Source organism: Cherax quadricarinatus, chromosome 3 (genome assembly GCF_038502225.1).
Source record: "Cherax quadricarinatus isolate ZL_2023a chromosome 3, ASM3850222v1, whole genome shotgun sequence".
Classification (NCBI taxonomy): domain Eukaryota; kingdom Metazoa; phylum Arthropoda; class Malacostraca; order Decapoda; family Parastacidae; genus Cherax; species Cherax quadricarinatus.
This window is the reverse complement of record NC_091294.1, coordinates 26,918,694-26,940,333: the sequence shown is the minus strand read 5'-3', so window position 1 is coordinate 26,940,333 and position 21,640 is coordinate 26,918,694. Positions and strand designations below refer to the sequence as shown.

At 39.7% G+C, this 21,640-nt stretch overlaps 1 protein-coding gene and 1 long non-coding RNA gene across 2 annotated transcripts in view; one reads left to right on the top strand and one right to left on the bottom strand.

The window, feature by feature from the left end:
• LOC128706533 (histone H3) overlaps nt 1-5,406 on the top strand; it is a 98,980-nt gene extending 93,574 nt beyond the window's left edge. The window contains exon 4 of the mRNA XM_053801445.2: nt 619-5,406. Coding sequence (XP_053657420.2) covers nt 619-778 — 160 coding nt within the window. The 3' untranslated portion in view covers nt 779-5,406. The remainder of the gene's footprint in view (nt 1-618) is intronic.
• LOC138853561 (uncharacterized) overlaps nt 1-21,640 on the bottom strand; it is a 184,968-nt gene that overhangs the window by 163,100 nt on the left and 228 nt on the right. The gene's annotated exons all lie outside the window — the stretch shown is intronic.

Sequence of the window (21,640 nt, the reverse complement as noted above, 5' to 3'; positions counted from 1 at the left end):
ATACATTATGCATTATATTGGTCTCACAGGCCACAAAAGTTACTGGGAAAAAATATTAGAAAAGAAAAGAAAAAAGCAACGAAAACCTAAAATAAAATAATGCGGCTTTATGGAAGTCGCTGATGTTGCCGCCACCAGGTCATTGAGGGTCAACGTCACACCTCTCTATCTCGGTAACTACTGATCGAAAAATTTTTTTCGGGTTTTATTGCCTACAGAAAATTATCTTTAATTCTGTAAGATTTTTTTTTTCTCCAAAATTCTTGGGCCCTGGTGCACCCTTTGAGATTTGGCCTCTGAACCCTGAAAGGGTTAAAACAATCAGCAAATTAATCTTATTTTAATTAGAATTTTTTTTTTTTAAATATTTTTCAACACCAGGAGACATTTCAGGATTTGGGGTGCGACTTTTTTTTTTTTTTTTTTTTTTTTTTTTTTTTTTTTTTTTTTTTTTTTTTTTTTTTTTTTTTTTTTTTTTTTTTTTTTTTTAAATCTTGGACCCTGGCTGACACTGAGATTTGGCCTCTGTACCCTGGAAGGGTTAATTATAATGCAAAAAAATGACATTAGTTAAATGGTTTTTCTTATTTGAAAAGTAAATAATTATTTTCTTTGCAGATTCCAGACTTTAGCTCTAATGGCACTTCAAGAAGCAGCCGAAAGTTACATTGTAGCCATTTTTGAAATGGCCAACTTGTGTTCCATCCATGCCAGAAGAGTAACTGTGTATCCTCGTGATATCAAGCTAGTTCGACGTATTCGAGGAGAAATGTTTTAGGTAACTTTCTGTACAGGAGTGAGTTGCAATGTATCTTTGTTAATATTTGCTAAATGTTCAGGGCTTAGCAAATAATCTGACCATCAAATGTCACATTATACATTAAAAATTCTTAACTTGCTCATAAGTGATGTGCATTAGTTGGGCTCATACAAGTGAACGTTGATAAAATTGTCAGTGATACGGATCTGTCTCAATGATGAGGCTGCTATCCAAGTGTATAGACTAGGTAAAAAATAGAGTATTTGGAAGATTTGAGGACGCACTACGAGCTGGGTGGTTTATGAAAAGAATAGAACCATTTAACTGTAAAAAAAAAAAAATCTTCATGGTAGTGCTTTCTTTGAAAGAAGTCAACTAATGCACAGTATTTCAGAATTTTAATGGGTGTATTCATTGTATTAATTTAATGTACATTCATTTCAATATTACTGTACTTTTATTGCAAGCTTAAAATTGCTTGAGCTAATTTTCTTGCATTATGATGAAATTCAATGTATGTACAGTGCTGGAATTTAATATTTTTTTTTTTGACGCAGTGGCCGTCTCTCACTGCGGCAGGGTGACCTACAAATAAAAAAATGTTTTACTTTTTACACGTAGCACCAGATGAGCCTGGCCACAGATTTTAAATGAATAAAGTACATTATAATTCTTGAAAGCTTGTATAGGGTTACACAAGTATTGTACATGTATGTAAGTGCATATACACTTGCATGCATTTTTTTTACAGACTGTATACATACACCTGGGCCTGGTGATATTCATGTTGGTATGCTACAACATCTGCATTTTATGGCCCTTACAGTCCTTTTGCATCTTTTCAATCTTATTTGGGCACTAGGGGTTCTCCCTCAACAATGGATATCTGCCATTGTACTGCTGTTTCGCAAACCAGGCACCTCGGGGCTTGATATCTCTCATGATTGTCCCATTGCCCTGACCAGTGTAGTCTGCAAGGTGATGGAACAATTGGTGAATAGACGTCTGGTATGGTTCTTGGAGACTCGTAATAGTCTTTCCCCTCACCAATATGGCTTTCGCAAAGGCCGCTCTACTTTGGGCCTCCCTTGTTCCACTTAGATACTTATGTGTGATATGCCTTTGCTAACAAACATTCCATCCTAGTGGTCTTTTTTGATCTTGAGAAGGCATATGATACCACTTGGAGGTATAACATTTTAGACCAAGCCCACTCCTAAGGCCTCCATGGTAATCTACCAGCTTTCCTTACTGCTTTCTTATCTGACAGACATTTTTTGTATGTGTTGGCACCTCACTTTCCTCAGACTTTGTTCAGGCCGAGGGTGCTCCACAAGGTTGTCCTTAGGACGGTCTTTTTTCTCTTGGCTATAAATGACCTACCTTCTGTTCTTCCATCACATCAGTGGTCCCTCTTTTTTCGTAGTTAATCCGTTCCTGGAGTTGCTACTATTATCGAAATCTATGATTTTCGAATCAATTTTCCCCATAAGAAATAATGTAAATACAATTAATCCGTTCCTGACACCCAGAAGTATTAAAACAAAAAAATTTTTTACATGAAATATAGATGTAGTACATAAACAATACAATGGGAAATGATGAATGAAACATTAACAGCATAACACTTACCTTTATTGGAGATTCTTCTTAGTGTATGGGAGACTGGAGGAGGAGAGAGATTGGATTGTTTACAGTTTGGAAGGGGAATCCCCTTCCAGCAACACCTCAGGTACCAATTGCTTTTCTAGGGTTGCTTCTCTTCTCTGTTTCTTAATGCCACTAGGACCACCTTGAGAGTCACTGGAGTCCTGTCTCGCAAAATAACTGTGGAGAGAGCTCTGTTTCTGGCATCTTTTTAACACTTCCCTAAAATGGCCCAAGACTGTCACTGTACATGTTGCCAACATGGCAACATGTACAAATAATCGAAGTCATAAGAGTATCTCCTGCTAATTGTTTCTCGTTTATCCACACCAATAATAACTTCTCAACATCTTTGAGTACTGGTGATCTCATTTTTGTCAGCATAGTTACCCCCTTTGCAACAACAGCGTCCTTGATTTCCTTTTTCTTGGCCACTATGGAACATATGGTTGTGTAGGGTTTCTTATACATCCTGGCCAGTTCGGCCGCACTTGTGCCACTTTCATATTGTTCAATGATGTTTTTCTTAAATTAAATCTTATTTCTCACCTTCTTTACCACAGGCTTGGCACTAGGAGCTTTCTTTGGAGCCATGGTAGCTTATTTAGTACTTGCAAGCACTAAAATGAGTGGAATATTACGAAATATTTCGTAGGAGCATGTGACGGGACCTTCGCTCACTGGTAAACAATGCCAGACTGGCTGGGTAGGGAGGCCGCCCCGGCTCACACTGTGCGTACGTGTCCCGGACGAACTACTATTCGCGAGTCAACCTACGATTAGCGAGCCCATGTTTATACGAAAATATCCCTGTGATTTCCGAAATCTATGATTCCCGAGAACTACGAAAAACGAGGGACCACTGTATTTGGTCATCACTTTGTGGATGGCTTCATTATAGCTTACGCAGGCACTGACTGTTGCCTGGTAGTGGCTTCCCTTCAGGATGCGATTGACCAAGTTTCCCATTGGGCCATTTCTCATGGATTTAAATTTTCTAGTATGAAAATCCATTTCATTACCTTCACTAGACGTCCTCTTGTCCCAGATACTCCATTATATTTACATGGCTTACGTATTCCTGAACATGACATGGTCAGGTTTCTAGGCCTTCTCTTCGATTGCCTGTTGACATGGAAACCTCACATTTCCTCTTTGAAGGCAGCTTGCCATGGTTGGCTGAATCTCCTTAAAATTCTTGCACAACGTTCATGGGGAGCAGATCGTCGGACTCCTCCATTTGCCTTCCGCCCAAGTCTTGTCCAAGCTGGATTATGGTGACCAAGTCTGTTCTGCAGCTTCTCCTACCGCTCTTTCTAGGTTAGATCCCCTTCACCATCAGGGCCTACGTTTATGCCTTGGTGCCTTTCGTTCATCCCCTGTTGAAAGCCTCTATGCTGAGGTGAATGTTCCTTCCTTAGTTGATTGCCGTGATGCTCATTGCCTTTGTTACTTTGTCTGCTCTCGTGACCTTCGTGTTCTGTCTACGTATAGGTTGGTCTCAGACACTAGTAAAAGCCCGTTATTTGTTCGATGCCCCTGCTTACTCCGACCGTTTTCTCTTCGTCTTTACTCACTATGGTCTTCTCTCCACTTGCCTCTCCTGTATGTTCATTTAGTGTCTGCCCTTTCCCTTCCCCCTTGGGAGGTTCCGACAGTTCGTGTCTGTTCTCCCTTACTGTTCTGCGCCAAAGCTCCCCTGCGTATGACTGCTTCCTGCTCTGTTTTTTGATCACTTCCAATTGCATGCTTATGCTGTTGCTGTTTATACAGATGGTTCTAAATCTTCTGATGGTGTTGGGTTCGCAGCGGTGTTCCCTGACGATATTGTCAGAGGACATTTACTCTGCTGGTATTTTTACTGCCGAGTTCTATGCCATCCTCGTAGCGCTTCTCCATATTACATATGTCTCTTTCAATGTTTGTGATCATTTCAGATTCCCTCAGTGCCTAACAAACCATTAAACAATTGGATTCCCTTCATCCATTAGTCCTTCGTATTCAACTGTGGTTGCGCTGTGGGGCTAGCAAAAACAAGGACATCGTTTTCTTTTGGGTCCCTGGACACATTGATTTGCAGGTCAGTGAGCAAGCAAATGCTGGTGTGCGGTCAGTGGTGCACGATCTTCTGGTTTCCGTTCAGAGATTATTTTCTGGTCGTCTTGGCCTGTCTTCGCGGCCGTTGGTAACAACGGTGGTTGGCCATGCACCATAACAATTTGCACTCTGTTAAACCGCTTTTAGGTTTGTGCCCAGCTTCTTACCACAGTTGCCATACTCAAGAGACTGCACTCTCTCGTCTCCGCATTGGCCATACTTGCCTTACCCATGGATATCTCATGGAATGTCACCCTATTCCTCTCTGTGAGGTTTGTCGAGTCCCTATTTCGGTTCTTGTAGATTGCCTGGTTTCCAGCAAGCTCACAGGATTTGCTTTCAATGCCACCATCGCCCTACCACTCTTAACTTATTTTTCCTTCTTGCAGACGACCCTACCTTTGACCTACAATCACTTTTTGACTTTGCCAGCAACTGCTGTACTGTATGAACTTTGACATATAACACTTTGCGTCCCCTCCAGCCCTTTTCTCTCCTCACCTCTGATCCCCTTTCCACCTAGCTGTTTATATCCCCAGCACTGTTTTCTGCCCTGCAGTACTGTATGACCCTTGTCGGTTTAATGCTTTCTCTGATTATAATAATAATAATAATGTATATGTACATGGCGTTGAAAATTCTGGAAGAAGTTGTTTGAGAAGAATGGATTAAAGACTTGGAAAGCAAAAACCTACTCTGAAACACCTTGGTTACAGATTGGCAAGATCTTGTACAGTGAATCAAAATTAGAGTTCTGGCTACTATCTATTTATATTTTTAAAATGAAAAAATACCATGGCAAATTAAAAAAAAAAAAAAAAAAGTTGGTACTTCGCAAAGGTGTTGCCCTTTCCTATATTGCAGTGCTATTAATTTTATTTGTATACTAGATGTACACCATTCAGCCATTGACACTACTTGAAGTGCCAGGAACTGTAGTGCATGTTGAAGCTCCAACCATAAGAATATAAATGTCAGTACTTTCAAGCTCTTCTAATTCAACAGCCACTATAGATACTGTAGCTAGTAATGCTTTCTTAAATATTACCAATGGCTGATTTGTACAATAAATTCTCCAACTGATGAGCTTATCTCTTACCCTTATTACTGATATATATGCTAATTAGTTATATATTATTGTTTTTCCATTATGGTTATACTGTTACAATTGGAAATAATTTTCTAACATTATACCCCTTCAGCACTTGTTCTAAATGGGTGTTTACTAATAGGTCAGAGTGAGGGTGGTGGTGGCTTTGTAGTAATTGTTTGTGAGGACTTTTGCACAGTTACCATGAAAGTCCTCCATTCACTGCGAAGCTTCACACAATCCTCGTTGTTTTCATTCGGATTCTTGGCTTAATTGAATCCCTGTTCACTGCATACTGATTCCTAACATGCTTTGTTGCTCTGACTTAGTATGCTTCTGTTCAACCTTTGGTCCAAAAGATGCAAGAGTTGCTAGCCTGTCTGTGCAATAACAATCCCTCCATTTAACAGACCTTTATTTAGTGCACTCTGAAAATATGGAACAAAATCTAATGGGTCAATAGATTTAGAAACAATGGACAAAATCTTTGGTCACAGAATTGTTCCCTGTTACAATCACATCAAGTTAATCTCTTCTCTATCTACCACAATTGCCATTACTAGCCACCTACTCTCCCAATTAGTCCATTATAGAGAGGGTTTACTGTACATGGGTTTGAAGAGCAGACAGGGACAAGAGGGTAACTTGAGAATCTAGTAATACATGCATGATTATTGGGAATGAGCAGTCTGCTTGTACTACTCTTGCTAAACTTAATTTTTGATATTTTTTTTTTATTTAAAGTTAGTGTTCTGTATCAAATCCCATTAAGCTTCTTTGATGGTCAAAGAAGACATGCAAAAGATGTATGTGAAAAATTGCTGATTGGAAAAAAAGATATAATTACATATACTGTAAAATCTTGAAAGGATGTGATAAAATTGATGATTTTTGGCACAATTGAGGAAGAGCAAGAGCCCACACTTGCAGTCTGAGATACAGTAATGCAGAAAGGACACAGGGTAGTACTGGGGTATTTCTTGGCAAATTGTTGCAATAATAATGAAGAGTAGAGTTCACTGTAATCTGAGTTAAAATGCACATGTCATTCTTTTTATGCTGAACCTATGGTCTTTGCTTTTTTGGCAAACATAATTTTTTACAGGAAACCTATGCTTAGATTCAAGTCTTGGAGTAACTGAAACTCAATTCGAACATCACAAAATTAACTGTGCTAAATTTAGCTTTGTTTTGTCTGGGTAGGATTAAGTTGTATTGTACAATTTTAATTTTAGCAAAGTTAGGTTGCTAAGTTAATTTCTGTAAAAAATATTAATTTGCATACCATGTTAATTCCTGTGAATATATTTATCAACACACAAGATAAATTTATTGTTTTTATTTTATTTTTAAGACAGATTTGACTGAATGCTTATAAGCCATGGCATATATATGAATGTACCAAAATATAGCTTAGTGCAAAATGTTTAGAGGGTTTAGTTTAGTGTTGAAATACCGTATAAAGTTTTTACTCATTGCAGTTGTTTACAATCGTACAAATTTATTAACATTTCCAATAAATACTTCATCTGCATTAAAATTTTTACATTTATCCTTAAAATATACATAAATATTTTTGAGATATTAAAATAGCCATGCATCGAGTTATGGAACGGTATTGTAAAGTTTATTTTTTTTTTTTAAGTAAACGTACACAATTTCTTTGTAGTATACAAAGTATAGTTTACATGTAATAAATGCATGCATGTGCATTTATCAGCACACTCATTATTTACCTTAAAATATTTGTAGTCTTAATGTAGGGTGAGAGGTAAGTAGTATTTATTGATGAAAAATTAGACACGTGCAACATCTGGGTATCTTTATTGTAGACGTTTTGCCATCCAGTGGCTTTATCAACACACATTCAAGGGCATAACTGGAAGACAGAAGAACTATACAAAAGATGAGGTAATCAGTCCCTCAGCCTTGGAGTTGGTGTGAAGAGCACCATAGTCGTGAAGATTCTGGATGGCAAAACGTCTACAATAAAGATACCCAGATGTTGCACGTGTCTAATTTTTCATCTTGTTGGTATTGTACAGTAGACCCTCGGTTATCGGCTGTTCCTGTTATCGGCCAACTCTGTGATCAGCCGTTATTTCGGTGATCGGCCATTTCGGACGTGTCCATCCGCCGGCTGGGGCGCTTGCAAGTCAGTTTGGCCGTGTCACTCAGTGCGTGAGGAAGCTTCTGTTCATATATCCAAACATTTCGCTTGTTTTCAATTTTTTTTGTGAGTTTTTTTTTGCAGTGCAACTGCAAAACAAATAACCATTGCTCTCAAGGAAGTTCCTAGTAAAGTTCCTGTGGTAAAGAAAGTGAGAAACACCATGGAATTTAAGCATGAAGTGTAGCAGGCATGCAGGGAGTGTAGCAGGCATGCAGGGAGTGTAGCAGGCATGCAGGGAGTGTAGCAGGCATGCAGGGAGTGTAGCAGGCATGCAGGGAGTGTAGCAGGCATGCAGGGAGTGTAGCAGGCATGCAGGGAGTGTAGCAGGCATGCAGGGAGTGTAGCAGGCATGCAGGGAGTGTAGCAGGCATGCAGGGAGTGTAGCAGGCATGCAGGGAGTGTAGCAGGCATGCAGGGAGTGTAGCAGGCATGCAGGGAGTGTAGCAGGCATGCAGGGAGTGTAGCAGGCATGCAGGGAGTGTAGCAGGCATGCAGGGAGTGTAGCAGGCATGCAGGGAGTGTAGCAGGCATGCAGGGAGTGTAGCAGGCATGCAGGGAGTGTAGCAGGCATGCAGGGAGTGTAGCAGGCATGCAGGGAGTGTAGCAGGCATGCAGGGAGTGTAGCAGGCATGCAGGGAGTGTAGCAGGCATGCAGGGAGTGTAGCAGGCATGCAGGGAGTGTAGCAGGCATGCAGGGAGTGTAGCAGGCATGCAGGGAGTGTAGCAGGCATGCAGGGAGTGTAGCAGGCATGCAGGGAGTGTAGCAGGCATGCAGGGAGTGTAGCAGGCATGCAGGGAGTGTAGCAGGCATGCAGGGAGTGTAGCAGGCATGCAGGGAGTGTAGCAGGCATGCAGGGAGTGTAGCAGGCATGCAGGGAGTGTAGCAGGCATGCAGGGAGTGTAGCTGGCATGCAGGGAGTGTAGCTGGCATGCAGGGAGTGTACAGGGATGCAGGGAGTGTAGCAGGCATTCCAGAAGCCAGCATTAGTCTTCAATACAGGTATGTAATACTGATTTGATTGTTAAAAAAAAAATATTTTTTTGCGAATATTTTTATCTGGAACGGATTAATTGTATTTACATTAATTTTTATGGGAAATATTATTTTGGTTTTAGGCCATTTCGGTTTTAGGCTGAACTTCTGGAACGGATTACGGCTGATAACCGAGGGTCCACTGTATACTACTAACGTACAGTAGTATTTATTTTAAGAGGTCAGGTCTGGTAGTTATGGTAAGTGTGGTAGGTATGGCTGCCCCACCCTCATGTAATATACATTTAAAGCACCCTTGAGCAATGATATGCATATGCAGTACACCCATTACTTACCTTAAAATATCTAGTCTTAATTAGGGTGAGAGGAGAGAGAGAGAATGAGTAAAAGAGAAAGGACAGAGACGCAGAGTATGTAAACAAGCAGACAAACGTGTCTTGTTATGGCTGATACACGTTCATTTCCATGTTTGCGAGTGAGTAAGTTTTTATTCAGATACGGGATACACATAAATACAGATAGGTAGATTATCTTACATAGCAGCATATGTGTACATTACCTAGAATAATCCAAAAAAGTCAGTGACTTACTTCCGTGTTTGTGAAGCTATACTATAATACAAACACCTTACATTGTGTACAAGTTGTCTCCATGATGGTACAGTAGAATAAAGAGCAACACTCCCATTCTCATGCAAATTAATTTTTAGAAGGAATGACGCTCTGAGGGAAGGCATACGAAAAGAATAATTTTCTACAGTTACCCCAAGTAATACTATTGTGTACACATTTTCTTTGGTGTTGAACTAGAGAAAATGTTATTCTTTCCAACAAGACGACTGGAAAAACATCTATATAATAATATCTCTATTTCTACAAGCACATGTACAAGGTATACAGGCCTAGCTGACATAAATAACGTACAGCCTCTCCTTACTTAACGATGGAGTTCCATTCCTAAGACCACATTATTAAATGAATTCGTCGCTAAGGAGCATACTATAATGGTACGAAGTGAGTTTGTGTCAACCATCTTTGATATTGTTTTAATGTCACCTTTGCACCATTTATAACATTTCTGGTATATTTTTAAATGTTTATACAGTAGTTTACTGTATATTGAAATAAACAGAATACAGTGGTCCCTCGTTTATCGTAATTAATCCGTTCCTGGAGGTGTTACTATTATCGAAATCTATGATTTTCGAATCAATTTTCCCCATAAGAAATAATGTAAATACAATTAATCCGTTCCTGACACCCAGAAGTATTAAAACAAAAAAATTTTTTACATGAAATATAGATGTAATACATAAACAATACAATGGGACATGATGAATGAAACATTAACAGCATAACACTTACCTTTATTGGCGATTCTTCTTAGTGTATGGAAGACTGGAGGAGGAGAGAGATTGGATTATTTACAGTTTGGAAGGGGAATCCCCTTCCATCAACACCTCGGGTACCAATTGCTTTTCTGGGGTTACTTCTCTTCTCTGTTTCTTAATGCCACTAGGACCATCTTGAGAGTCAGTGGAGTCCTGTCTCGCAAAATAACTGTCCAGAGAGCTCTGTTTCTGGCGTCTCTTTAACACTTCCCTAAAATGGGCCAAGACTTTGTCACTGTACATGTTGCCAACATTTCTTGCAACAGCCTTGTCAGGGTGATGTTTCTCCACAAATCTGGAAAGATTTATTTCAGTGAATGTTTTCAGATACTTGGGAGTTGATGTGTTGGCGGATGGATTTATGAAGGATGAGGTTAATCATAGAATTGATGAGGGAAAAAAGGTGAGTGGTGCGTTGAGGTATATGTGGAGACAAAAAATGTTATCTATGGAGGCAAAGAAGGGAATGTATGAAAATATAGTAGTACCAACACTCTTATATGGGTGTGAAGCTTGGGTTGTGAATGCAGCAGCAAGGAGGTGGTTGGAGGCAGTGAAGATGTCCTGTCTAAGGGCAATGTGTGGTGTAAATATTATGCAGAAAATTCAGTGTGGAAATTTGGAGAAGGTGTGGAGTTAATAAAAGTATTAGTCACGAGGGCTGAAGAGGGGTCGTTGAGGTGGTTTGGTCATTTAGAGAGAATGGATCAATATGGAATGATATGGAGAGCATTTAAATCTGTAGGGGAAGGAAAGCGGGGTAGGGGTCGTCCTCGAAAAGGTTGGAAGGAAGGGGTAAGGGAGGTTTTGTGGGCGAGGGGCTTGGGCTTCCAACAGACATGCATGAGCATGTTCGATAGGAGTGAATGGAGATGAATGGTATTTGGGACCTGACGATCTGTTGGAGTGTGAGCAGGGTAATATTTAGTGAAGGGATTCAGGGAAACCGGTTATTTTTATATAGCCGGACTTGAGTCCTGGAAATGGGAAGTACAATGCCTGCACTCTAAAGGAGGGGTTTCGGGATATTAGCAGTTTGGAGGGATATGTTGTGTCTCTTTATATGTATATGCTTCTAAACTGCTGTGTTCTGAGCACCTCTGAAAAAACAGTGATTGTGTGAGTGAGGTGAAAGTGTTGAATGATGATGAAAGTATTTTCTTTTTGGGTCACCCTGCCTCGGTGAGAGACGGCTGACTTGTTAAAAAACAAAAATAAATAAATATATATATATATATATATATATATATATATATATATATATATATATATATATATATATATATATATATATATATATATATATATATATATATATATATATATATATATTTTGTTTTATTATTATCATTATTAATATCAAATTTTCGAGACTAATAAGACACTCTTAGTGATTTTAATGTGTACCTGCACACCAGCACAGTTTGTAAGTTTACTTAGGTACAGGTACACAAAAGTATAATTATTAGAGTACATATAAAATATGAAATAACTTTAAAACACTTGAAATTTTGGAAAGTTTCCAGACATAATGGAGAGACGCTGTGCTCACGGAGCTCATGGGGAATGTCCTCTTTAAGGGGAGGCTTTTGGTCTGAGGAATTAAACCTTTTGATCTTCTTCCTCAGACTGAACCTAGTTGCCCCCAATCCCCCATTCCTTATCCCATCCTCCCCATCCCCCCTTTTCCCTTTCCTCTCCCCCCTCCCAACTGTCTCTTTTTCTCATTCCATTTGTAGCCTCTTCTGGGGCCCTCCCCAGAGACTACGGAATGGCTAGGTATGGGGAAGTGTGATGGGGTTCATCTCGCTCAATGGGGTCCCTTGGGAGTGGTGTAGTTTGCCGTGGAATCTGTATCGTCTGGAGGTACCCTGCTCTCTGCCTGGATTTCCAGGAGGTAGGGCAGGGTGTCTTGCAGGTGATTGGTGTATCTCTGGAGACTGCCTGTCAGTTCTGGGAGGTGGCAGCCAAAGGAGGTATGCTTTATGGTGGGTGTCCTACCATCCTCTCTTTTATATGCCGAGGTGGCTCAGTGGATGTGAGGTTGCTATCCTGGAGTGCTGGTTTATTGTTGTGAAGGGTTGGGTATGGCACGGGTTCCACACTGCATCTGCGCTGCTGGCAGTTTCAAGGTCCTCTTGTATGAAGGGAAGAACTTACAGCCCTTCCATGCCTTCTAGCAACTGTCCCTCTACTGTCTTTCTTTTTTTTTTCTTTTTTTTTTTTCTTAAAGTGCCACCATCATGGAGTTTTCATTCCATGATCCCCCTCCTCCTCCCAGGCCCCTTTTTGTTACCGCATCCTGCTCTCACCTGGGTTCATTATTGGACCATTCTCCAGACTTTTCCCGTACCCCTGTACATTCTGCTGGTGACGCTTCATCACCTACTCCCGGTGCTGATGCTTTTCCAGTTACTTCTAGTGCCTCTGCCCTTTACATGTCTTTAACTTTGCGTTCGGCTTCCCTACATAGGATGCAACAATTTTGGATCGCCCACCTGCCTCAGTTGGGCCGCTCGCTTTCCTATGCCTAAATGTTCCAGACCCTTTGCTGATGATGGTCCTTCGATTTCTGCTCATTCCACCCAGAAAAGACCTATATGACACCTACTTTATGCACCATATTTACAAGTACATAGTGGACCAAATTCTTTTCCCTACAACCGACATCCCCAACTGATTATCTTTCAGACCATAGTACAGTGGACCCCCGACTAATGATATTATTTCAATCCAGAAGTCTGTTCGGGTGCCGTTATAGACTGAATTTGTTCCCATAAGGAATATTGTGAATTAGATTAGTCCATTTCAGACCCCAAAAGTACACCTACAAAAGCACTTACAAAAATACACTTACATAATTGGTCGAGTTGGGAGCTCATCATTAGTCGGGGGTCCACTGTATTGGTAAAGCTCTTTTACAACATGTTGGCCAAAATATATCTTTTTGCGCTCTTCAGAGGGATGCGCGCATCGTTACAGTTCGGAATGCAGATCAAGCTCATGATCTTTCCCATCTTACTTCTATTGATAACATTCCTATCACAGTTCACAAGCATGCTACTCTCAATTTTTGCAGTAGTATGGTACTCTTACCGCGTACCATTGTACAGTTTGGTTTTCTTTCTTGCGGTGACTATATTTTAAAGCAATTAGCCCTTCAGGACCTTTCAATTCTCAAAGTGGATACATATGTCCTGCGTGCCCACTTGCGGGTAGAAGTGCTTTCCCAGTAACATCGCCCGCTTAACCTTAGACTGCCGTGAACTTCCGTCCTCCGTTTATATTGTGGGACATGGCCTAGGGGTCCATAAAGTAGTCCCTACACCCCCAACAGTGTCAAAGTTATTGGCACTTCGAACATCCCGCTAAATATTGCAGGTCTGCGGCTGAGTGCCTGGTCTGTGGTGCCATGGATCATGCCGATACATCTTGCAGTCTTTCTCCCACTTGTCTTGATTGCAATGAAACTCGTCCTTCTTTTTCCTGCCGATGTCAGGTCTATCTTAATGAATGTAAAATCCGTTGTCTTAAGGAGAGCGAAAGCCTTACTTATATTATGGCTCTGTCTCAACTCTGCCTTCAGGGGAATCTTCTTCATGTTCCTTATTCTCAAGTAGCTAGGAGACCTCCCACCTTGACCATATCCTCGCCTACCAGCTCCTCTGGTGCCATGTATTCCAGGGTTACCCGGACCACTCGGTGCACACTGAGTGTTATGACCCATTCTATGCTGACATGGTATCTCAGGCCAATCGTGCCATATTTGAAGGCAGGAAAAATAAAACTTTCATATATGTTTGGGGCACTAGTGGTAAGAACGTACAGTGGACCCCTGCCTCACGAACGCATCGTCTTAAGTTAAATCCGCCATACAAAGCATTTGAATGTAAAAATTTTGCCTCGCCTCATGATTAAAAACTCGCCTTACGTGATTCGTCTGGGACGCGTCCCACGTGTGGCCTCAGCTGCCCCGTAAAAGCCAGCCAGTGCGGTTGCATCCATGCATACATTCGATACATTTCACCTTATCCCAGTGTTTTTTGTGCTTGTAACTGCACAATAAGTCACCATGGGCCCCAAGAAAGCTTCTAGTGCTAATCCTGTGGTAAAAAGGGTGAGAATTAGTATGGAAATTAAGAAAGATTTTGAAGGGTTTGGGGCTAACCCTGAGAAGCCTATGCCAGTTGTGGAATCCATTGTGCCTACTTCAAAGATTAAAGAAATGTGTGCAAAGTGAGTTGAACTGCAAACCTTTATGGATGAAAATCACCCTAACACAGCTATTGCAAGCCATGCTGGTGACTATTACAATGACAATGTTGTGGCCTATTTTAGGCAAATCTTAAAGGAACGGGAAGTACAGACTTCTATGGACAGATTGTTGTGCGACAGAGGTCCAGTGACTCTCAAGCTGGTCCTAGTGGCATTAAAAGAAGGGAAGTAACCCCAGAAAAGGACTTGCTACCTCAAGTCCTAATGGAAGGGGATTCCCCTTCTAAACAATAACAACTTCCACACACTCCCCTCCTCCCATCCCATCAATCATCACCACATCTTCAGTAAAGGTAAGTCATGTATTCTATTCTTAGTAGAGTAGTAATTGTGCATGTCTTCTTCAGTTTGTGTGTATTAAAATTAATATTTCATGTGGTAAATTTTTTTTTTTTCGAACTTTGGGGTGTCTTGCATGGATTAATTTGATTTCCATTATTTCTTATGGGGGAAAATTAATTCGCCTTACGATAATTTCGGCTTATGATGAGCTCCCAGGAACAGATTAATATCGTAAGGCAGGGGTCCACTGTATATACAGGTCTCCCTCAACATTCGCGAGGGTTAGGGGATCAAGAGCCTCGTGAATGTTGAAAAACCGTGAATGTTTGGTGCCCCAATATATTGTAGGGAAATATATTACAATACTGCTTCCTTAACTTGTTGAACCATGAATAATCATAAAATACATGAAAACGTCGTAAATTGTACTAAATATATACATGTTATGCTTTAATAACGTATGTTATTTAATAACATGTATGTTAATAACATGTATGTTATTAAATACCACAGACTCCACAAATGCCTCCACCACTGCGAGTCCCTACTATCCTCCCTCCAACCCCCGCAACTGGCAGCCAGCCCTCCCACCACTCAGTGTGGTGAGTGTTTTGTTTGTTCATTATTTGCTATTAAACTACAGTATAAATAATGTAAACCCATTCATGACTGCATATTGGAATGGCTATTAGGAAAGGTATTAGACGGTGACATCATGTGTTTACTCTTGAACACAGCAAAGAATCGAACATTTCTGCTATTGCTAATAATAACAATAGTAATAATAATAATAAATACGATATAATTGAAGAAGGAAATTGTACAAAAATACGAGGGAGTGGTTGACATATCGTCAGTGTGACTTCGTTTATGCTGGAGTGAGCATTAGTCTCCCTGCTCTTCCAAACATTTCACAATAATTCAGCGGTTGAGGCAGTGGTATTTAATAACATATATGTTATAAATGATAATAGTACATGTTATTATTAATAACATGTATTATTATTACGTAGAATGAAAGGGGGTAAAGCAGCTGGAACTGATGGGATCATGACAGAAATGTTAAAAGCAGGGGGGGATATAGTGTTGGAGTGGTTGGTATTTTTGTTTAATAAATGTATGAAAGAGGGGAAGGTACCTAGGGATTGGCGGAGAGCATGTATAGTCCCTTTATATAAAGGGAAAGGGGACAAAAGAGATTGTAAAAATTATAGAGGAATAAGTTTACTGAGTATACCAGGAAAAGTATATGGTAGGGTTATAATTGAAAGAATTAGAGGTAAGACAGAATGTAGAATTGCGGACGAGCAAGGAGGCTTCAGAGTGGGTAGGGGATGTGTAGATCAAGTGTTTACATTGAAGCATATATGTGAACAGTATTTAGATAAAGGTAGGGAAGTTTTTATTGCATTTATGGATTTAGAAAAGGCATATGATAGAGTGGATAGAGGAGCAATGTGGCAGATGTTGCAAGTATATGGAATAGGTGGTAAGTTACTAAATGCTGTAAAGAGCTTTTATGAGGATAGTGAGGCTCAGGTTAGGGTGTGTAGAAGAGAGGGAGAATACTTCCTGGTAAAAGTAGGTCTTAGACAGGGATGTGTAATGTCACCATGGTTGTTTAATATATTTATAGATAGGGTTGTAAAAGAAGTAAATGCTAGGGTGTTCGGGAGAGGGGTGGGATTAAATTATGGGGAATCAAATTCAAAATGGGAATTGACACAGTTACTTTTTGCTGATGATACTGTGCTTATGGGAGATTCTAAAGAAAAATTGCAAAGGTTAGTGGATGAGTTTGAGAATGTGTGTAAAGGTAGAAAGTTGAAAGTGAACATAGAAAAGAGTAAGGTGATGAGGGTTTCAAATGATTTAGATAAAGAAAAATTGGATATCAAATTGGGGAGGAGGAGTATGGAAGAAGTGAATGTTTTCAGATACTTGGGAGTTGACGTGTCGGCGGATGGATTTATGAAGGATGAGGTTAATCATAGAATTGATGAGGGAAAAAAGGTGAGTGGTGCGTTGAGGTATATGTGGAGTCAAAAAACGTTATCTATGGAGGCAAAGAAGGGAATGTATGAAAGTATAGTAGTACCAACACTCTTATATGGATGTGAAGCTTGGGTGGTAAATGCAGCAGCGAGGAGACGGTTGGAGGAAGTGGAGATGTCCTGTCTAAGGGCAATGTGTGGTGTAAATATTATGCAGAAAATTCGGAGTGTGGAAATTAGGGGAAGGTGTGGAGTTAATAAAAGTATTAGTCAGAGGGATGCAGAGGGGTTGTTGAGGTGGTTTGGTCATTTAGAGAGAATGGATGAAAGTAGAATGACATGGAAACCATATAAATCTATAGGGGAAGGAAAGAGGGGTAGGGGTCGTCCTCGAAAGGGTTGGAAAGAGGGGGTAAAGGAGGTTTTGTGGGTGAGGGGCTTGGACTTCCAGCAAGCGTGCATGAGCGTGTTAGATAGGAGTGAATGGAGACGAATGATACTTGGGACCTGACGATCTGTTGGAGTGTGAGCAGGGTAATATTTAGTGAAGGGATTCAGGGAAACCGGTTATTTTCATATAGTCGGACTTGAGTCCTGGAAATGGGAAGTACAATGCCTGCACTTTAAAGGAGGGGTTTGGGATATTGGCAGTTTGGAGGGATATGTTGTGTATCTCTATACGTATATGCTTCTAAACTGTTGTATTCTGAGCACCTCTGCAAAAGCAGTGATAATGTGTGTGTGTGGTGAAAGTGTTGAATGATGATGAAAGTATTTTCTTTTTGGGGATTTTCTTTCTTTTTTTTGGGTCACCCTGCCTCGGTGGGAGACGACCGACTTGTTGAAAAAAAAAAAAAAAAAAAAATGTATTATTATTAACATGTATGTTATTAAATACCATTGCCTCAATCACTGCCTCTACCACTCCAGTCACACTCAATCTACAAGCACCAAACACAATGAATTACTGTGAAATGTTTGGAAGAGCAGGGAGACTAATACTCACTCCAGCATAAACAGTCACACTGACGATGTGTCAACCACTCCCTCGTATTTTTGTACAATTTCCTTCTTCTATTATTATTATTATTATTATTATTATTATTACTACTATTACTATTACTACTATTACTACTATTACTATTACTACTATTACTATTACTATTACTACTATTACTATTACTACTATTACTATTACTACTATTACTATTACTACTATTACTATTACTACTATTACTATTACTACTATTACTATTACTATTACTACTATTACTATTACTACTATTACTATTACTACTATTACTATTACTACTATTACTACTATTACTATTACTACTATTACTATTACTACTATTACTACTATTACTACTATTGTTGTTATTAGCTGTAGCAGAAATGTTTAATTCTTTGCAGTGTTCAAGAGTAAACACATGATGTCACCGTCTAATACCTGTCTGAATAGCCATTCCAACATGCAGTCATGAATGGGTTTACATTATTTATACTGTAGTTTAATAGCAAATAATGAACAAAACACTCACCACACTGAGTGGTGGGAGGCTGGCTGCCAGTTGCGGGGGTCGGAGAGAGGGTAGTAGGGGCTCGCAGGTGGTGGGAAACTTAAATATGATTTGGCGGCTGGGAATTTGGTGGCTGGGAATTTGGCAGTTGGGAATTCGTGAATGTGAAGCCCACGAAAGTTGAAAACATGAATGTTGAGGGAGACCTGTATATACATATATATGTTTGGACCGTTTACGGGTTAAAGAAGACATTTTCCATGAGTTCCGTGAGCTCAGCGTCTCTCCATTATGTCTGGAAACTTTCCAAAATTTCAAGTGTTTTAAAGTTATTTCATATTTTATATGTACATACTCTGTTAATTATATGTCTGTGTACCTGTACCTGTACCTGTACCTAAGTAAACTTAGACTCTGCTGGTGTGCAGGTACACATTAAAATCACTAAGAGTGTCTCATTAGTCTCGAAGATTCAATATTAATAATGATAATAATAAAACCTAATAATCACTCTGAGGTGCATTAACCCGTAAATGGTCCAAACGTATATATACGTTTTTTCAACATTTGATAGTATGTAAAAAAGTAGCTCTTCTTTTTTGTTTTTTACATTTGAAAACGTGTAAAAAAAACTTTGATCTACCTTTTTTTTTTATTGAAAATATTTAAAAAAACGTAGATCTACTTTTGGAGCACTACGCACGTGAATGTAGATCTGCTTGGACCGTTTATGGGTTAAATGTTGTATATTATGTTAGTATAAACATTTTCATTAATCCAGTCATGATATTTTTTGAAAATTATGTAATAAACATGCTACGTAACATAAACATGATAAATACACCTCACAGTAGAATAAATTAACCGTGACCTGGTGGTTAAAGCATTCGCTTCACACAGCGAGGGTCTGGGTTCATTTCTTGGCGAGGGTAGAAACATTGGGCATGTATCCTTACACCAGTTGTCTGTTCTCCATCAGTAAAATAGGTACCTGGGTGTTAGTTGACAGGTGTGGGTCACATCCTGGGACAAAACTGACCTAATTTGCTTGAAATGCTCTGAGAGCATAACAAGCAGCTTTCTTTATAATAGTACAACCTTTCCTCACTTAACGACACACTCGTTTACTGATGCCTCGGACTTATGACGGGCTCTCTGACCAGTATTCATACTTAAGTAATGTACGTATATTAGAACTGATTTCCTATATTCTGTTTATTTCAATATACAGTACACTACTGTATAAACAATATCAAAGATGGTTGACACAAACTCACTACCATTACAGTATGCTCCTTGCTACGAATTCGTTTAATGGCGTGGTCTTAGGAACGGAACTCTATCGTTAAGTGAGGAGAGGTTGCACGTTATTGATGTCAGCTAGGCCTATATACCTAATAATAATAATAATAATTTTATTTCTTTGTAAAGATTACAGTGTGTAATTACAATTTTGATTTGCTAAGTACAAAGGTAGCCACTATCATGCTGAGGCATTTCGGGCAAACTAATCCTAATACTTAGTAACTAATTAAAACTAGATAAGAGAATAGTACATATTAATTATATTTAAACCTAAACATAGAATAGTGGTTAGCTGTTTTACAATCTTATTTGGACTTCATACTTTTTTTTTTTTCCAACAAGTCGGCCGTCTCCCACCGAGGCAGGGTGACCCAAAAAGAAAGAAAATCCCCAAAAAGAAAATACTTTCATCATCATTCAACACTTTCACCTCACTCACACATAATCACTGTTTTTGCAAAGGTGCTCAGAACACAACAGTTTAGAAGCATATACGTATAAAGAGACACAACATATCCCTCCAAACTGCTAATATCCCGAAACCCCTCCTTTAGAGTGCAGGCATTGTACTTCCCATTTCTAGGACTCAAGTCCGGCTATATAAAAATAACCGGTTTCCCTGAATCCCTTCACTAAATATTACCCTGCTCACACTCCAACAGATTGTCAGGTCCCAAATACCATTCATCTCCATTCACTCCTATCGAACACGCTCATGCACGCCTGCTGGAAGTCGAAGCCCCTCGCCCACAAAACCTCCCTTACCCCTTCCTTCCAACGTTTTCGAGGACGACCCCTACCACGCCTTCCTTCTCCTACAGATTTAAATGCTCTCCGTGTCATTCTACTTTCATCCATTCTCTCTAAATGACCAAACCACCTCAACAACCCCTCTGCATCCCTCTGACTAATACTTTTATTAACTCCACACCTTCTCCTAATTTCCACACAACGAATTTTCTGCATAATATTTACACCACACATTGCCCTTAGACAGGACATCTCCAACTGCCTCCTTGCTGCTGCATTCACAACCCAAGCTTCACACCCATATAAGAGTGTTGGTACTACTATACTTTCATACATTCCCTTCTTTGCCTCCATAGATAACGTTTTTTGACTCCACATATACCTCAATGCACCACTCACCTTTTTTCCTTCATCAATTCTATGATTAACCTCATCCTTCATAAATCCATCCGCCGACACATCAACTCCCAAGTATCTGAAAACATTCTCTTCTTCCATACTCCTCCTCCCCAATCTGATATCCAATTTTTCTTTATCTAAATCATTAGATACCCTCATCACCTTACTCTTTTCTATGTTCACTTTCAGCTTTCTACCTTTACACACACTCCCAAACTCATCCACTAACCTTTGCAATTTTTCTTTAGAATCTCCCATAAGCACAGTATCATCAGCAAAAAGTAACTGTGTCAATTCCCATTTTGTATTTGATTTCCCATAATTTAATCCCATCCCTCTCCTGAACACCCTAGCATTTGCTTCTTTTACGACCCCATCTATAAATATATTAAACAACCATGGTGACATTACACATCCCTGTTTAAGACCTACTTTTACCGGGAAGTAGTCTCCCTCTCTTCTACACACCCTAACCTGAGCCTCACTATCCTCATAAAAACTCTTTACAGCATTTAGTAACTTACCACCTATTCCATATACTTGCAACATCTGCCACATTGCTCCCCTATCCACTCTATCATATGCCTTTTCTAAATCCATAAATGCAATAAAAACTTCCCTACCTTTATCTAAATACTGTTCACATATATGCTTCAATGTAAACACTTGATCTACACATCCCCTACCCACTCTGAAACCTCCTTGCTCATCCGTAATCCTACATTCTGTCTTACCTCGAATTCTTTCGATAATAACCCTACCGTACACTTTTCCTGTTATACTCAATAAACTTATTCCTCTATAATTTTTACAATCTCTTTTGTCCCCCTTCCTTTTATATAAAGGGACTATACATGCTCTCTGCCAATCCCTAGGTACCTTCCCCTCTTTCATACATTTATTAATCAAAAGTACCAACCACTCCAACACTATTTCCCCCCCCTGCTTTTAACATTTCTGTCAC